This window comes from Leptopilina boulardi, unplaced genomic scaffold (genome assembly GCF_019393585.1).
Source record: "Leptopilina boulardi isolate dan_hultmark-lab unplaced genomic scaffold, ZJU_Lbou_2.1 LbouV2_379, whole genome shotgun sequence".
NCBI classification, from domain to species: domain Eukaryota; kingdom Metazoa; phylum Arthropoda; class Insecta; order Hymenoptera; family Figitidae; genus Leptopilina; species Leptopilina boulardi.
This window is the reverse complement of record NW_026137950.1, coordinates 331,819-349,217: the sequence shown is the minus strand read 5'-3', so window position 1 is coordinate 349,217 and position 17,399 is coordinate 331,819. Positions and strand designations below refer to the sequence as shown.

Here is a 17,399-nt window from a genome sequence, read left to right as displayed (position 1 = left end):
AATTCGTAATCAGCGCCTCCAAAAACTATAAGAACCACTTTAGATTTCTTTTTTTAATTTGTCAGTTTGGCTGGGTTAGCTAAAAAATTGTTAAAGTTAAGAGAAAAAGGAATTTTGTGTTTTTGTTGCAAAGCAATAGTTAAATCAATATCAAAAGGATAAGCTATATTTTTCATGAAATCTACACCTGAAATTAGATATGTTTATGAAGTTTCAGCTTTTTAACTCAAAAACTGTAAAAGTCAAGAGGGACTCACACGCTTTTTTCAGAAATTTCGAGTTTTTGTAATATAACTATAATCAATTTCATTCCAATCGGGTTTGCTATAATTTTTCTTTAATCTACACTGAAAAAATTAAAGGAAGACTGCAGTCTTTGTCGAGAGAGTTGTTGTCTTTTACGCAAGAGGGCAGCTTACTCCGTCAGAAAAAGAGCTGCTACCCTTAAAAAAGCGAAATGCTACTCCTTTAAGCGAGCAACCACTGTAATTTGTCTGATTTTGACAAGTGCCCCTAGAAAAAGGACAACAGCTACTCGCCAAAGAGCAGCAGCTCGCCCTTATTAGAGCAGAAGTTAACCCTCGGCAGAGAACATTGCTCTCTTTCATGAAGACAGCAACATTCTTTAAATTTTTTCAGTGTACTCGCGAAAATACGTATATATACTAAGTTTGAGCCCAATCTGTTAAAATGGCTTGATTTTAGAGGTTAAAGTACTCACACCTAGGGCTAAAATATGTGCAAGTTACAGACCGATCCAATCATTTTTTTCACTTAGTACGCTACAGGAATTTTACACCACATATATATATATATATATATATATTTATTATAACGTTCTTTTTATTTTCCTTGATTATTTTAAGTAATTATCATTTAATATTCAACTAATTAACCTAATTTTAATAATTATTTTTACTGATTTGACAATAATGTTAATTCACCCATGATAAAAAGGATTAATTAAACAAAACGTTTTCTACACTGTGAGGTTATTTTTTATTTATTATGCTTTCTTTTACTTGAAGAGAATAATTTATTTTTAGCGCTAGAATATTTTACGTGAAAATATACAAAAGTTAGTTCAATTAAATTTTTAATAATTGTCAGACTAGTTCAGAAAAATGTTAGGAAAAACTTTCTAACAAACCACAGAGAAGGGTATAAGGAGAAACACCATTAATTAGACAGGATTTAAGAATAACACTATTTATTTATTATTCACATCAATTTAAAGAAATTTAAGTTTATGAAAGTGGCAGAAGGCCAAATAACAAGACTTCAGATCTGCTTAGTAACTTTTGTTTGATTTTAATTTAAATAATTTATATAATATATAAAGTCCTGATTGAATTTTTAAGTCCAATAACAAAAAACAGTGAATTTACCATTTTTTTAATTCCAACAATTTTCCTATAAATCCGAAACATAAGTTAGATATACTAAAGCCTTAAAAAAATTTAATGAAAACTTTTAAACACCCTTGGCTTTAGAGGGTTAAGATAATTAACAGTTATTTCATTAAAGATTTATAAGATGTATTTACAATATTATTTACAGAATCCTTTCATGAAATTTCTAATTTGGACCAAGATTTTAACTTTTAATGTCAAATTTTAGATAACTCATTTACTCTTCTCTATTTTATTGTTATAATTATTATTTCCTTTTATTTAAGTAAATCATGATTATTTATTATTTTATTTTTTGCAGAATCCTCTCTGGAGTTAACTCATAGACCCTTCTGACAGATCGACAATCTCATTCCACTTAACCCTTCGTCTGTAAACATTTTTTGGCACCTTCCATCTGTAAACGTGGGTTATTAACGTCCCACTGTGTTTTTAATTTGTTAATGTACTTAAAAAAATTCAAAAAAATTTATGGTACTTTTTACAACCCTTAAATTCTTATATTAATCATAAAAATGCTAAAAAATGTATTGTTGCATTTATTTCTTATAAACAAATAGAGAAAATCAGTAAAAAACAGCGATTTATTTAAAAAATCATAACTTTTTAAAAAATAAGATATCTGAACGTTCTAAACGTGAAATTAAAGGTTAATTATGTGGCTTTAAGAAAAAAACTATTTGATTTTATTTATTTAATAATAAATGCTTAAGTTTGGATAGGTAAAACAGTCCATAAATCATTTATTATGCATTGGTAATCTAATCTAATCTAAAATAAGCTTATACCGAAGTCCCCTAGTACGAGTGTTGGTCCTTAAGTCGCAAGACCCATTGCACCTAACCCCGGTAAGCTTGAACCTAGTCTCCCTTTTTAGAGTACTGTCTTATTCCAAAAGTCCAGTAACTCTTGTACCGAGAGGTCGCGAATCCTATCTGGGTCTACAAAGGCATGGCCCCAGCATTGATGTCTCGCTGCAGCGTAAGCTGGACAGTGACATAAAATATGAGTAGAAAATTCCTCTTCCGCGTTACACAATCCGCATCTAGGTGAAACGTTTCTACCTATTTTGTGCTGATGGTAATTCAGTAGTCCATGTCCCGTGAGCAGCCTGACCACTTCTCTAACTCTGATCTTGTTGAGTTTTAGAAAGGACTCTGCAAAGCCCCTGTTGAGTTTTAATCCCAACAGAGCCTTGGCCTGTCTACCTACAGTAGTCTCCGCCCACTCTCTCTCGTGACATCTCCTAGACCATCTTCTAATGGCTTCTTTCACCGCACCTGGCATAATCTCAGACCCTCTACGGGCTAAGGTATCTGCTTCTTCATTCCCTCTGATTCCCGAGTGTTCTGGTACCCAGATTAATGAGAGCTTATTTTTCAAACCTAGCTCGTCCAATACCTTCCGACATTCCCAAACTAGTTTTGACTCTACAGTCGGATTACTCAAGGCGTTTAAAGCCGCCTGACTATCGACACAGATATTAATCCTCTTGCCAGACTTTCCTTTTTCAAGGTAAATCATTGCGCAAGTCATTACAGCACAGACTTCTGCCTGCCAAACCGTGGTGTAATTCCCTAAAGATAATGTCACTTTAGTTGCATTAGACTTACAGTATACACCCAAACCAGTGCCTCTTTCCATCTTGGATCCATCCGTAAACCAAAGTTCCCCTCCAAGTGGACAGCCCTTTTCCCAATCTTTTCTCAAAGGTATAATGGTCTTAAAGCAAGGTTTGATTTCACTCTTTTGACCATTCTATCCTGTTCCATACTGATTTCTGGGATATTCAGTATAGAGGCCGGGAATTTTGTATGTTTTCCCCTAGCTCTCCATTTCCCCTGTGCTTGAAGTCTGATCATTGTGAGAACAGCCTTCTTAACCGTTAAAGTGTGTAGGGGTTCCTCCGCCAATAAGAAACCTAACGCAGAAGTTAGCGTGGTTCTCATAGCTCCAGTAATTCCTCTAAACACCATTGCTTGCAATTGTTCAAGTTTCAATTTCACCGTTTCCAACTGGCTTCTAATCCACCAAACAACTGATGCATGCAGAAACCTTGGCAACATGACCATTCGATAGAGCCACTGAACCATATCCGGTTTTAGACCCCAAGCTGATCCAATAGTCCTTCTGAAAACCCAAAATTTAGTGTAAAATCTACTATATTCATACTCTAAGTGCTTTCTCCAGATCAGCTTCTTATCCAGAATCACTCCTAGATATTTAACCGAATCAAAAAAAGACACTTCTTTTCCATAAAATACAGGTTTTCTCACAATGGGAACCTTGTATTTCACCTTACCTCTAAGACTTTCCAACTCAGCAGTCCACCAAGTAGTTTTCCTGCTAGTTTCAAGTCTTTTTGGGTTACAGTTTCTCTCAAAAGCGGAAATAATAGAATCCTGCAGAAAATTTGCTGCAATTTCCAACTCCTCTTCTGTACCATAACTGGTAGGAAAGCATTCCATGGAGTCCCTAAGGTCTTCACAATATGAAGACCAATTGGTACTTCTAGGATTACGACCCCACCTAAATTCACGAGCAGCTGACTCAATTCTGAACGTTGTAAGTCTGTGGTCTGAAAGTGAGTCTTCATCTGACACTTTCCAATCCTGCACTTCCTCCCACAATGACGTCGAACACTTAGTAATATCCAAAACCTCCCTCCTGTTTTTAGAAACAAAGGTAGGCACGTTTCCCTGATTAAGGAAATCTAGGTCTGAATCAACTAGAAAGTCTAGAAGTTTCACACCCCTATCATTGATGTTTGTACTACCCCAAATAACATGGTGTGCGTTGGCATCACAACCCAGAATCAGAAAAAGTCCCTCTTGATGACAGTACTCCACCAGTCTTAACACCTCTTCTGGTGGTGAAGGTTCATTTTATGATCCCCGAAAGTAACCAGAGGCAATGCAACAATCACCTATTTGTTACTTTCATTTTTATCTCTATACATGACTTTTATAACTGCCAGATCTCAACTAGTTAACTCTAAAAGAGGAAACGCATTTACTCCCTTATAGGCGATACACGCCCTGGGTGCCAATTTCTGTGGTGAACTCACTACCTTCCCACAGTTTCTCAAACCTCTTATCTTACCCTTGTGAACCCAAGGTTCTTGAATAAAGACAACAGCTGTATGCATCGCTGTCAAGCTCTTGGCTAGAATTGCCGTTGCGCTTTTACAGTGATGCAAGTTAATCTGCGAACATTGGATTCCGGGGCCCGTCAAGTTTAGGACTGACCCTCGGAATCCTCCGTCGCTTTCCTACTCGTGCCTTGTCCACTACTCACCGTTTCCGCTCTGTGCTTACTCACCCTAAGAGTGATCTGCCCAAGACCGAGACACAGTTTGTAGAGAAGAGAATCGAGCACACCCAGGTGAGTCTCTGGCACACCCACCGCGAGAGTCCAGCCTGCAGCCGTAGAGACTACGCCTGAGTCTGTTGTCTCGCCACCCGAATACAACCTCCAATTAGTTGTATCCACCCCAGGATTCTGTCTTCTGAGGTTAGTCAGGACTGCAGCCTGGTCCACCCTTGGACACGGTACCCAAGCTGTCGCTCTGACCCTCTTAATGAGGGTGGAAGGATCTATCACTTTAAGTGACACACCCTCTATTGCCTGACTGATTTCCGGTACGTGGGCATTTAACCACTCCCGAAAGTCAAAGTCCAGACACTTGATTATGATCGCCCCTCCTACGAGGCGAACTTCACCAAAACGAGGTGCAGCCTCAGCCGTGGGCCTCGTGATTTCATTAAAGATGAATACCCTAAATAGGCCCAGCTGATCAAGAGTCAGCCCAACCTCTACAATAATCGCTCCCGAAAGAGACGATCTTGCTACTTGAGAGAAAGAGGCGGTTCCTACCAGGAGTCCCTGCCTCCTTCTCTTCTCCTGTTGTGGAGAAGTGTCTGAGTCTTGTCGACGCAGACGCTTTTTCGTATCCTGACCGACAGACACGGCTTTGCTTTTATCAGGCATAGAAGTCGAGGAAGAATCAGGTTGAGACCCTTGCCGATTCTGCTCCCTTAGCCTCTTCAGCCTTCTTCTTGCGCTGCCACTGAGCTTTTTACCCGTAACGGATAAGCTCGCCATTAGGTCTTCAACCACATGAACAGTGGAACCATGGGACGGTCCCGAACTGCCCTGCGTCAGAGCCTCAGAACTTAATGGTTCCCTTACAGGTTCCATTTCGTTGTGAGGCGAAATTGCCAAGGTTGAAGGTACCGTTAAAGGTGCCCTTTCTTACTGCGCCACATTTTCAAAAAAATAATTTTTGACAAAAAATTTTTGAAGATTTAAAATAAATTTTGATTTTTTTCATCTTCGGGCACTTTTTTTTTTGTTTTGCTTTTATTCGAAAGATGAGATTTTTTCCCAGAAAATACTTAATTTTCAAAAAAACGTTTTTTTTGTTTCCGAGACATTAAATATTGAAAGTCGCATGAAGCCACTCTGCCTCGCGTCACTTATCCAGTTAAATTAGTCAAAAAACAAGGCATATCATGTTTTAACTCAGAACCTTAATTTTCTTGCTTAAACCTTTCATTTTCGGTAAAAATAAAGTACCTAAATTTGGTACTTTGAACTCATACTGGAACTTAAATTTTTTTAAAGAAATATGTGCAAAAAATCAATTTTTTTCAAATTGACGCATTCCATGACATTTTAGTATGAAAATAGTTATGATAAAAAAGAAAGTGTATCCAATTCTGAATAATTTGATGAAAAAATAAACCCTGTAGCTCAAAGTTGACCGTAATATAGCTTTCGCAATAAACCTATTTTTTCGAGATTTTAGTCAAAATCCGGTATTGATCAGTTTTTTCCTTTTAAAAACAAATGATTTAAAAAAAAATAACCAACAAAAAAGTTGAAACTGACTAAATTTCTGACAATTTGAAAAAAAACAATCTAATAGTTTCCGAGATACAGTCTCTCCTCCGTGAGTCTCTCAAAGTTGACCCTTTTGAGATTTTACATTGAATCTCATTTTAATACCATTGTATGTAAAATCTCAAAAGGGTCAACTTTGAGAGACTGTATCTCGGAAACTATTAGAGCTATTACATTGTTACACCACATATTAATGTTAATAAAAAATGAAATATTTTACAAATAAATAAAGTTATTGCAATTTTGAGGCTACCAATTAAAAGCTGACGTAATTGCGCATCCAACGAGCCCTATACGAACTATTTTTAATTAGAGGATTTTTTAAAAACAATTGCAATGTTAGCCAATTGTTTATTAACAATTCACTAATCCAAAGTATTTAATATAAGGTTAGATGAATGCAGAATTATGTCAACTTTCATTTATTGTCGTCAGAATTACGATAACTTTCTTTGTTTATAAAAATATATCATTTTTTATTTACATTAATTAATTAATAAATATCTCGAAGGCAACGTAAAAGGACATTTCCATTCTTTTTGTGTTGAAAGTATAAGTTTTAAAATTTGTAAAAAAAATTTGAAAAATAAAAAAAAGAGCAATTTTAAAAAAAAGGCAAAAAATTTTTTAATTTTTAAAAAATAAGGTAAAATTTTAAATTTTTTTCACCAATCGAAAGAACACAAAAAAACTTTGGAAAACATTTATGGCAAAATTTTTTTCATCTACTTAAATATAATATGTACAATTTTTAGTTAATTAATTAACTATTAAGGTTAATAAAAAATGATATATTTTATAACCAAATAAAGGTTTCGTAATTCTGTCGTTACGAAATGAAAGTTGACATAATTCAGTATCCAACGAGCCCTATATGAAGTACTTTGGATTAGTGGATTGTTAACAAACAATTGGCTAACATTGCAATTGTTTATAAAAAATCCTCTAATCAAAAATCAAAAATAAGGCTCTTTGTATTTATTTGTAAAATATTTAATTTTTTATGTACATTAGGAATTATTTAATTAATTAATATCTCGAAAATAACAAGAAAGAACATCTCAATATTTTTTGTGGTGTAAGTATACATTTGTAACTTTCAAAAAAAAAATAAATAAAAAAAAATTAGTCAAATGCGAGTTACAGTCGCTTACCTGGGGTTCCGTTCACGATTATTTAAATATTTATAAATATTTTTAAAAAATTATTTTCCAATATATCCATTTTTAGTTTCAACGAAAAAATTTCAACAAGGGCCTGTACTTTTTGTTAATCCACGATGGCGGACTTGTACGTCTACCCAAAGCAGTAGTGAAGCAAAAAAATATTCTATTTCTTGCTAAATAAATGTGAAATTGATAACAAAAAAATCATTAGTATGGCAGAAAACAATCTTCTTGATGAGTGTTCTATATAGTCTTAAATGATATTTAAAAAAATTCAAAAATATCAAAATGGCGGATCCAATATGGCACTGAACGTGAAAACGATAAACATTGAATTCAGAAAACTTTTTTCTCGAAACGTAGACACTTTTTTCAAAATCAGACAAAATAGCAAGGATCCTTATTTTATAAATTTCTTTAATCCGAAAGATTGTGTAAATCTATATAAAAACGCGATTGTAAAATGAAAAGTAGGAAAGTAATATAATGACAGCTGCGACATTGTGCTCCCTGCATGCTTCTGCCACCTAACGACTGCAGGATGTAATAAAGCTAAAATTATACATTTTACAATTGTTACTCAGGGGTTTTTGGGGTCGCTGATCACGAATCCAATGTTAGTTTGCAAAAATTCAAAATGGCGGATCCAATAGGGCCGACAAAAATTGAAAAAACATTTAGATTCCCCTGAAACTTGTTACTCGGGGGTTTTTTTGGGGTCGCTGATTACAAATGCGGTGTTAGTTTTTAAAAATACAAAATGGAGGATCCAATATTCACAACAAATATTTCAAAACTAATTGGTTTTCCTGTTAACATAGTCATCCAAGTTTTTTCAAATCGCTGTTTATAATTCCTTAGTTTTTTTAAATTAAAAAAACTAGATCCAAAATATTTGTTTACCAGATGTTTTGGAGGTTGCTAATTAAAAAATTTGATCTTGTGAAAATTGTATAATTTTTAATCATTGAATAGTAAACAATTTAATATTAAGATTAAGTCAGTTTTTCTTATCTGCAACTAATAGTCAACATTGTATATATAAGGGTATATAAGGGTAGTGTGTTAGACCGTTACATACATGAACAGAGTAAACCTCCATCGCTTGTAAACAGAAATTATATTTTTATCATTTTTAGGGAAAACTAAACAACTTATTAATTTGTTGTCCAACATATTGAATTTTACAAAACTAACACCGAATTTTTAATCAGCGACCCCAAAAACCCTAGAGTAACAAGTTTCAGGAGAATCTAAACGATTTTTTAATTTTTTTGTCCGCCATATTGGATCCGCTATTTTGGATTTTTAAAAAGTAACACCGGATTCGTAATCAGCGACCCCAAAAACCCCCGAGTAACAAGTTTCTGACGAATCTAAACGATTTTTAATTATTTTGTCCACCATATTGTATCAGACATTTTGAATTTTTGAAAACTAACACCGAATTCGTAATCAGCGCCTCCAAAAACTATAAGAACCACTTTAGATTTCTTTTTTTAATTTGTCAGTTTGGCTGGGTTAGCTAAAAAATTGTTAAAGTTAAGAGAAAAAGGAATTTTGTGTTTTTGTTGCAAAGCAATAGTTAAATCAATATCAAAAGGATAAGCTATATTTTTCATGAAATCTACACCTGAAATTAGATATGTTTATGAAGTTTCAGCTTTTTAACTCAAAAACTGTAAAAGTCAAGAGGGACTCACACGCTTTTTTCAGAAATTTCGAGTTTTTGTAATATAACTATAATCAATTTCATTCCAATCGGGTTTGCTATAATTTTTCTTTAATCTACACTGAAAAAATTAAAGGAAGACTGCAGTCTTTGTCGAGAGAGTTGTTGTCTTTTACGCAAGAGGGCAGCTTACTCCGTCAGAAAAAGAGCTGCTACCCTTAAAAAAGCGAAATGCTACTCCTTTAAGCGAGCAACCACTGTAATTTGTCTGATTTTGACAAGTGCCCCTAGAAAAAGGACAACAGCTACTCGCCAAAGAGCAGCAGCTCGCCCTTATTAGAGCAGAAGTTAACCCTCGGCAGAGAACATTGCTCTCTTTCATGAAGACAGCAACATTCTTTAAATTTTTTCAGTGTACTCGCGAAAATACGTATATATACTAAGTTTGAGCCCAATCTGTTAAAATGGCTTGATTTTAGAGGTTAAAGTACTCACACCTAGGGCTAAAATATGTGCAAGTTACAGACCGATCCAATCATTTTTTTCACTTAGTACGCTACAGGAATTTTACACCACATATATATATATATATATATATTTATTATAACGTTCTTTTTATTTTCCTTGATTATTTTAAGTAATTATCATTTAATATTCAACTAATTAACCTAATTTTAATAATTATTTTTACTGATTTGACAATAATGTTAATTCACCCATGATAAAAAGGATTAATTAAACAAAACGTTTTCTACACTGTGAGGTTATTTTTTATTTATTATGCTTTCTTTTACTTGAAGAGAATAATTTATTTTTAGCGCTAGAATATTTTACGTGAAAATATACAAAAGTTAGTTCAATTAAATTTTTAATAATTGTCAGACTAGTTCAGAAAAATGTTAGGAAAAACTTTCTAACAAACCACAGAGAAGGGTATAAGGAGAAACACCATTAATTAGACAGGATTTAAGAATAACACTATTTATTTATTATTCACATCAATTTAAAGAAATTTAAGTTTATGAAAGTGGCAGAAGGCCAAATAACAAGACTTCAGATCTGCTTAGTAACTTTTGTTTGATTTTAATTTAAATAATTTATATAATATATAAAGTCCTGATTGAATTTTTAAGTCCAATAACAAAAAACAGTGAATTTACCATTTTTTTAATTCCAACAATTTTCCTATAAATCCGAAACATAAGTTAGATATACTAAAGCCTTAAAAAAATTTAATGAAAACTTTTAAACACCCTTGGCTTTAGAGGGTTAAGATAATTAACAGTTATTTCATTAAAGATTTATAAGATGTATTTACAATATTATTTACAGAATCCTTTCATGAAATTTCTAATTTGGACCAAGATTTTAACTTTTAATGTCAAATTTTAGATAACTCATTTACTCTTCTCTATTTTATTGTTATAATTATTATTTCCTTTTATTTAAGTAAATCATGATTATTTATTATTTTATTTTTTGCAGAATCCTCTCTGGAGTTAACTCATAGACCCTTCTGACAGATCGACAATCTCATTCCACTTAACCCTTCGTCTGTAAACATTTTTTGGCACCTTCCATCTGTAAACGTGGGTTATTAACGTCCCACTGTGTTTTTAATTTGTTAATGTACTTAAAAAAATTCAAAAAAATTTATGGTACTTTTTACAACCCTTAAATTCTTATATTAATCATAAAAATGCTAAAAAATGTATTGTTGCATTTATTTCTTATAAACAAATAGAGAAAATCAGTAAAAAACAGCGATTTATTTAAAAAATCATAACTTTTTAAAAAATAAGATATCTGAACGTTCTAAACGTGAAATTAAAGGTTAATTATGTGGCTTTAAGAAAAAAACTATTTGATTTTATTTATTTAATAATAAATGCTTAAGTTTGGATAGGTAAAACAGTCCATAAATCATTTATTATGCATTGGTAATCTAATCTAATCTAAAATAAGCTTATACCGAAGTCCCCTAGTACGAGTGTTGGTCCTTAAGTCGCAAGACCCATTGCACCTAACCCCGGTAAGCTTGAACCTAGTCTCCCTTTTTAGAGTACTGTCTTATTCCAAAAGTCCAGTAACTCTTGTACCGAGAGGTCGCGAATCCTATCTGGGTCTACAAAGGCATGGCCCCAGCATTGATGTCTCGCTGCAGCGTAAGCTGGACAGTGACATAAAATATGAGTAGAAAATTCCTCTTCCGCGTTACACAATCCGCATCTAGGTGAAACGTTTCTACCTATTTTGTGCTGATGGTAATTCAGTAGTCCATGTCCCGTGAGCAGCCTGACCACTTCTCTAACTCTGATCTTGTTGAGTTTTAGAAAGGACTCTGCAAAGCCCCTGTTGAGTTTTAATCCCAACAGAGCCTTGGCCTGTCTACCTACAGTAGTCTCCGCCCACTCTCTCTCGTGACATCTCCTAGACCATCTTCTAATGGCTTCTTTCACCGCACCTGGCATAATCTCAGACCCTCTACGGGCTAAGGTATCTGCTTCTTCATTCCCTCTGATTCCCGAGTGTTCTGGTACCCAGATTAATGAGAGCTTATTTTTCAAACCTAGCTCGTCCAATACCTTCCGACATTCCCAAACTAGTTTTGACTCTACAGTCGGATTACTCAAGGCGTTTAAAGCCGCCTGACTATCGACACAGATATTAATCCTCTTGCCAGACTTTCCTTTTTCAAGGTAAATCATTGCGCAAGTCATTACAGCACAGACTTCTGCCTGCCAAACCGTGGTGTAATTCCCTAAAGATAATGTCACTTTAGTTGCATTAGACTTACAGTATACACCCAAACCAGTGCCTCTTTCCATCTTGGATCCATCCGTAAACCAAAGTTCCCCTCCAAGTGGACAGCCCTTTTCCCAATCTTTTCTCAAAGGTATAATGGTCTTAAAGCAAGGTTTGATTTCACTCTTTTGACCATTCTATCCTGTTCCATACTGATTTCTGGGATATTCAGTATAGAGGCCGGGAATTTTGTATGTTTTCCCCTAGCTCTCCATTTCCCCTGTGCTTGAAGTCTGATCATTGTGAGAACAGCCTTCTTAACCGTTAAAGTGTGTAGGGGTTCCTCCGCCAATAAGAAACCTAACGCAGAAGTTAGCGTGGTTCTCATAGCTCCAGTAATTCCTCTAAACACCATTGCTTGCAATTGTTCAAGTTTCAATTTCACCGTTTCCAACTGGCTTCTAATCCACCAAACAACTGATGCATGCAGAAACCTTGGCAACATGACCATTCGATAGAGCCACTGAACCATATCCGGTTTTAGACCCCAAGCTGATCCAATAGTCCTTCTGAAAACCCAAAATTTAGTGTAAAATCTACTATATTCATACTCTAAGTGCTTTCTCCAGATCAGCTTCTTATCCAGAATCACTCCTAGATATTTAACCGAATCAAAAAAAGACACTTCTTTTCCATAAAATACAGGTTTTCTCACAATGGGAACCTTGTATTTCACCTTACCTCTAAGACTTTCCAACTCAGCAGTCCACCAAGTAGTTTTCCTGCTAGTTTCAAGTCTTTTTGGGTTACAGTTTCTCTCAAAAGCGGAAATAATAGAATCCTGCAGAAAATTTGCTGCAATTTCCAACTCCTCTTCTGTACCATAACTGGTAGGAAAGCATTCCATGGAGTCCCTAAGGTCTTCACAATATGAAGACCAATTGGTACTTCTAGGATTACGACCCCACCTAAATTCACGAGCAGCTGACTCAATTCTGAACGTTGTAAGTCTGTGGTCTGAAAGTGAGTCTTCATCTGACACTTTCCAATCCTGCACTTCCTCCCACAATGACGTCGAACACTTAGTAATATCCAAAACCTCCCTCCTGTTTTTAGAAACAAAGGTAGGCACGTTTCCCTGATTAAGGAAATCTAGGTCTGAATCAACTAGAAAGTCTAGAAGTTTCACACCCCTATCATTGATGTTTGTACTACCCCAAATAACATGGTGTGCGTTGGCATCACAACCCAGAATCAGAAAAAGTCCCTCTTGATGACAGTACTCCACCAGTCTTAACACCTCTTCTGGTGGTGAAGGTTCATTTTATGATCCCCGAAAGTAACCAGAGGCAATGCAACAATCACCTATTTGTTACTTTCATTTTTATCTCTATACATGACTTTTATAACTGCCAGATCTCAACTAGTTAACTCTAAAAGAGGAAACGCATTTACTCCCTTATAGGCGATACACGCCCTGGGTGCCAATTTCTGTGGTGAACTCACTACCTTCCCACAGTTTCTCAAACCTCTTATCTTACCCTTGTGAACCCAAGGTTCTTGAATAAAGACAACAGCTGTATGCATCGCTGTCAAGCTCTTGGCTAGAATTGCCGTTGCGCTTTTACAGTGATGCAAGTTAATCTGCGAACATTGGATTCCGGGGCCCGTCAAGTTTAGGACTGACCCTCGGAATCCTCCGTCGCTTTCCTACTCGTGCCTTGTCCACTACTCACCGTTTCCGCTCTGTGCTTACTCACCCTAAGAGTGATCTGCCCAAGACCGAGACACAGTTTGTAGAGAAGAGAATCGAGCACACCCAGGTGAGTCTCTGGCACACCCACCGCGAGAGTCCAGCCTGCAGCCGTAGAGACTACGCCTGAGTCTGTTGTCTCGCCACCCGAATACAACCTCCAATTAGTTGTATCCACCCCAGGATTCTGTCTTCTGAGGTTAGTCAGGACTGCAGCCTGGTCCACCCTTGGACACGGTACCCAAGCTGTCGCTCTGACCCTCTTAATGAGGGTGGAAGGATCTATCACTTTAAGTGACACACCCTCTATTGCCTGACTGATTTCCGGTACGTGGGCATTTAACCACTCCCGAAAGTCAAAGTCCAGACACTTGATTATGATCGCCCCTCCTACGAGGCGAACTTCACCAAAACGAGGTGCAGCCTCAGCCGTGGGCCTCGTGATTTCATTAAAGATGAATACCCTAAATAGGCCCAGCTGATCAAGAGTCAGCCCAACCTCTACAATAATCGCTCCCGAAAGAGACGATCTTGCTACTTGAGAGAAAGAGGCGGTTCCTACCAGGAGTCCCTGCCTCCTTCTCTTCTCCTGCTGTGGAGAAGTGTCTGAGTCTTGTCGACGCAGACGCTTTTTCGTATCCTGACCGACAGACACGGCTTTGCTTTTATCAGGCATAGAAGTCGAGGAAGAATCAGGTTGAGACCCTTGCCGATTCTGCTCCCTTAGACTCTTCAGCCTTCTTCTTGCGCTGCCACTGAGCTTTTTACCCGTAACGGATAAGCTCGCCATTAGGTCTTCAACCACATGAACAGTGGAACCATGGGACGGTCCCGAACTGCCCTGCGTCAGAGCCTCAGAACTTAATGGTTCCCTTACAGGTTCCATTTCGTTGTGAGGCGAAATTGCCAAGGTTGAAGGTGCCGTTAAAGGTGCCCTTTCTTACTGCGCCAAAATCTCCGGCCCTGAAACCCGACTGTCCGAAGAGTGTTCGGTATTCTCGGGAGAAACACTTTTATTTTAATGTCTGTAGTATTCATATAGATCCCACGAGTACAAGGGACCAGAAGATCCATCCTCACAGAGCCCCTTATGCAAGGATAAGACTAAATACTACTGAGATTTCGTCTGGTGTCTCAGAGTCTCCGTTTGCGATACCTTCATCACAACATCGAAGAACGCCAGATCGACCCAGCCCGGCACCGTCCCCACCCGAACTTTACGAGTGCTAAACATGTGCAAGACTGAAAGCCAACCCTCGCCCGCACCAACCCTCCGCAGGAGCGAGATGAATTTGATAACCCTGGTACCATTCATCCATCGACACGGCGAAAACATCTTAGATTTGGGGGGCTAGAAGACTCGCGCCTCCTTACTCCAGATTCCTCGACCTTTAAGAAAATGGAGGGGCCGTTTCTCGGTTGAATCTACCCGAGCACCTAACTTCTCCGCTTCCGGTGGTGATCATTTCTGCCCGCCAAGGGTCGCAACCTCATCATTCAATTTCTCCTAACTTCCAAACGGTCTCTCCCTCACGAGAACAGGACCCCACAGAATAGCGAGGAAATGAATGGGGTCCGGAGAAGGTGCTCAAATAAATTCGTATGCCTCCTTCACAGGTCCACAAAATAAATTCGATGAAAGAATACTTTGATCAAACCAGCAGTGGGATTACTAATAGCGCTAGTCGCTAATCATGGCCAAAATAAAATACCGTTGACAATTTCTTCAAAGCTTAAACTGCAAGATGGTAATTTAGAAGAAACTATAAACATAACCCCTCTAAATAAGGACATTGACATAGAATGCGTGTCAATTTCCTAAAATATTTTATCTACGATCAAACAAATACAACATGAAGGTGGAATCAATTCTCTAACTTCATGTTTGCCAACTGTTAGTTTCAAATAAAATAATTAACTAGTGACGAAATAAATTATACTTTAATATTGCCTAAATTTAAAAATTGATAAATTTTTTAAATTAAATTAATTATTTTTTTATTTTTTAATTAAATTAATTTAAATTTTCATTTTTTGAAAAAAAATCTTTAACTCACAAAAAATGCCCTATATGTACATTTTTTTAGTGAACCCTTGCGTGAGAACAAAAATTCTATTTCTGAGGTTATATTTTCAAAATTTTTTTAATTAAATTTTTTTTCCATTTTAGACAATGTCCAATAGAAACTTTTAATCCTATGAAAAAAATAATAAATATAAATGCAATAAATATTTAATTATTAATGGATAAAGTTGAATTATTTTCTTGATTTTTTGTAAGGATAGAAATTGGAAATAAAAGTGTTAATATAATAATATTAATAATTATCATTGCCTCGAATTGCCTTTTTATAACTTTTGAGATTTGAAGTGTTACACTTGAAAAATTTGTCAGCCTTTTAGATATTTCTTTTAATTGCTTCATTTCTTCATCGTGGGAAATCCTTATGAATTTGATACATTTTTTTAAGTCACCCGATAGCTAGAAAATTTTTTAATGTGAATGTAGCTTTGAATCGCTACGTAGCGAAATCTTCGTAGCGCTGTCGCTATTTGTAATCCCACTCCTGGTGTATTATATGTTTTTGGGATCGCTGATCACGAATCTGAAGTCCGTTTTGCTCCAACACGTCAGGATTTTTTCCTAACCTCAAAAAACATGTTGGATTTTACGTTGCAGACAACATTATGTAAATATTGACGGATTTACCTCAATCATGGTATCTAGGGGTTTTTGGGGTCGCTGATTACGAATTTAAAGGCAGATTTTCGAAATACAAAATGTCGGATCCAATATGGAGGCCGGATTTTAAAAAAATTGCATTTTTACAAAACTTGGTATATAGGGGTTTTTTAGGTCGCTGATTACGATTTTGAAGTCTGATTTTCAAAATCAATTGATATAACATGAGTTCCAGATATGCTTTACTTTACAATTACCTACATTCAGCCGTACCCACGAACAACGACGTGGACGTAGCAGGCTTCTGTTCCCTTCGGAATGCTTGTTTATGGTAAGTCCCCTTGCCTCTCACTATTCTTAAAAGGAGATTGACTGGGGTCATAAGTGGAGAATTAGTTAATAAAAATGTCCGAATTTTTTAAGCCTGCTACATCCACGTCGTTGTTCCTGGGTAATTCTGAATGTAGGTAATTGCAAACTAAAGCACATCTTGAACTCATATTATATCTATTGATTTTGAAAATCAGATTTCAAAATCGTAATCAGCGACCTAAAAAACCCCTAGATGCTAAGTTTTGTAAAAATGAAATTTTTTTAAAATCCGGCCGCCATATTGGATCCGCCATTTTGTATTTCGAAAATCTGCCTTCAAATTCGTAATCAGCGAACCCGAAAACCCCTAGATACCAAGATTGATACCTTTCATCGAATTCAGTGTTTTCTATTTCCGGTTCAGGGTCGGACCAAATTATTTTGTTTAATTCGCTATCTAATATTCGCTCATCTTCTGAATCAGACGATTCAATATCTACAAGCGCATATTATGACTGAAGGTGGGAAGCATGATACCTTCCATCTAACCGACCTTTTATTGAGGATAATTCATATACATTTGGCGAAACTACTTAAACTATCATAAACGGGCCATGAAAAACTGGAGCTAATTTACTAGCAAAACTATCCTGCCTACGAGACAACACGTGCACATACTTCTTGACTAAATCACATGTTTTGAACTGTAGATCTCATCGTTTACGATTATAATACTTCGCCTGTCTAATAA

The 17,399-nt window shown here is 36.1% G+C and overlaps 2 protein-coding genes across 2 annotated transcripts; both read right to left on the bottom strand.

The window, feature by feature from the left end:
- Positions 1-2,285: 2,285 nt before the first annotated feature.
- Positions 2,286-3,056, bottom strand: LOC127287978 (uncharacterized). The gene has a single exon (XM_051315145.1). It carries the CDS (start codon positions 3,054-3,056, stop codon positions 2,286-2,288), a length of 771 nt encoding a protein of 256 aa, XP_051171102.1.
- An 8,156-nt stretch (positions 3,057-11,212) lies between these two features.
- LOC127287977 (uncharacterized) lies at positions 11,213-11,983 on the bottom strand. Its single transcript, XM_051315144.1, has one exon. The coding sequence runs from the start codon at positions 11,981-11,983 to the stop codon at positions 11,213-11,215; it is 771 nt and encodes a 256-aa protein (XP_051171101.1).
- Between the last annotated feature and the right edge of the window lie 5,416 nt (positions 11,984-17,399).

What these genes read in the sequence shown, in the direction of transcription:
- LOC127287978 (XM_051315145.1), bottom strand. Translation starts at nt 3,056, where the DNA reads ATGGAAAGAGGCACTGGTTTGGGTGTATACTGTAAGTCTAATGCAACT.
- LOC127287977 (XM_051315144.1), bottom strand. Translation starts at nt 11,983, where the DNA reads ATGGAAAGAGGCACTGGTTTGGGTGTATACTGTAAGTCTAATGCAACT.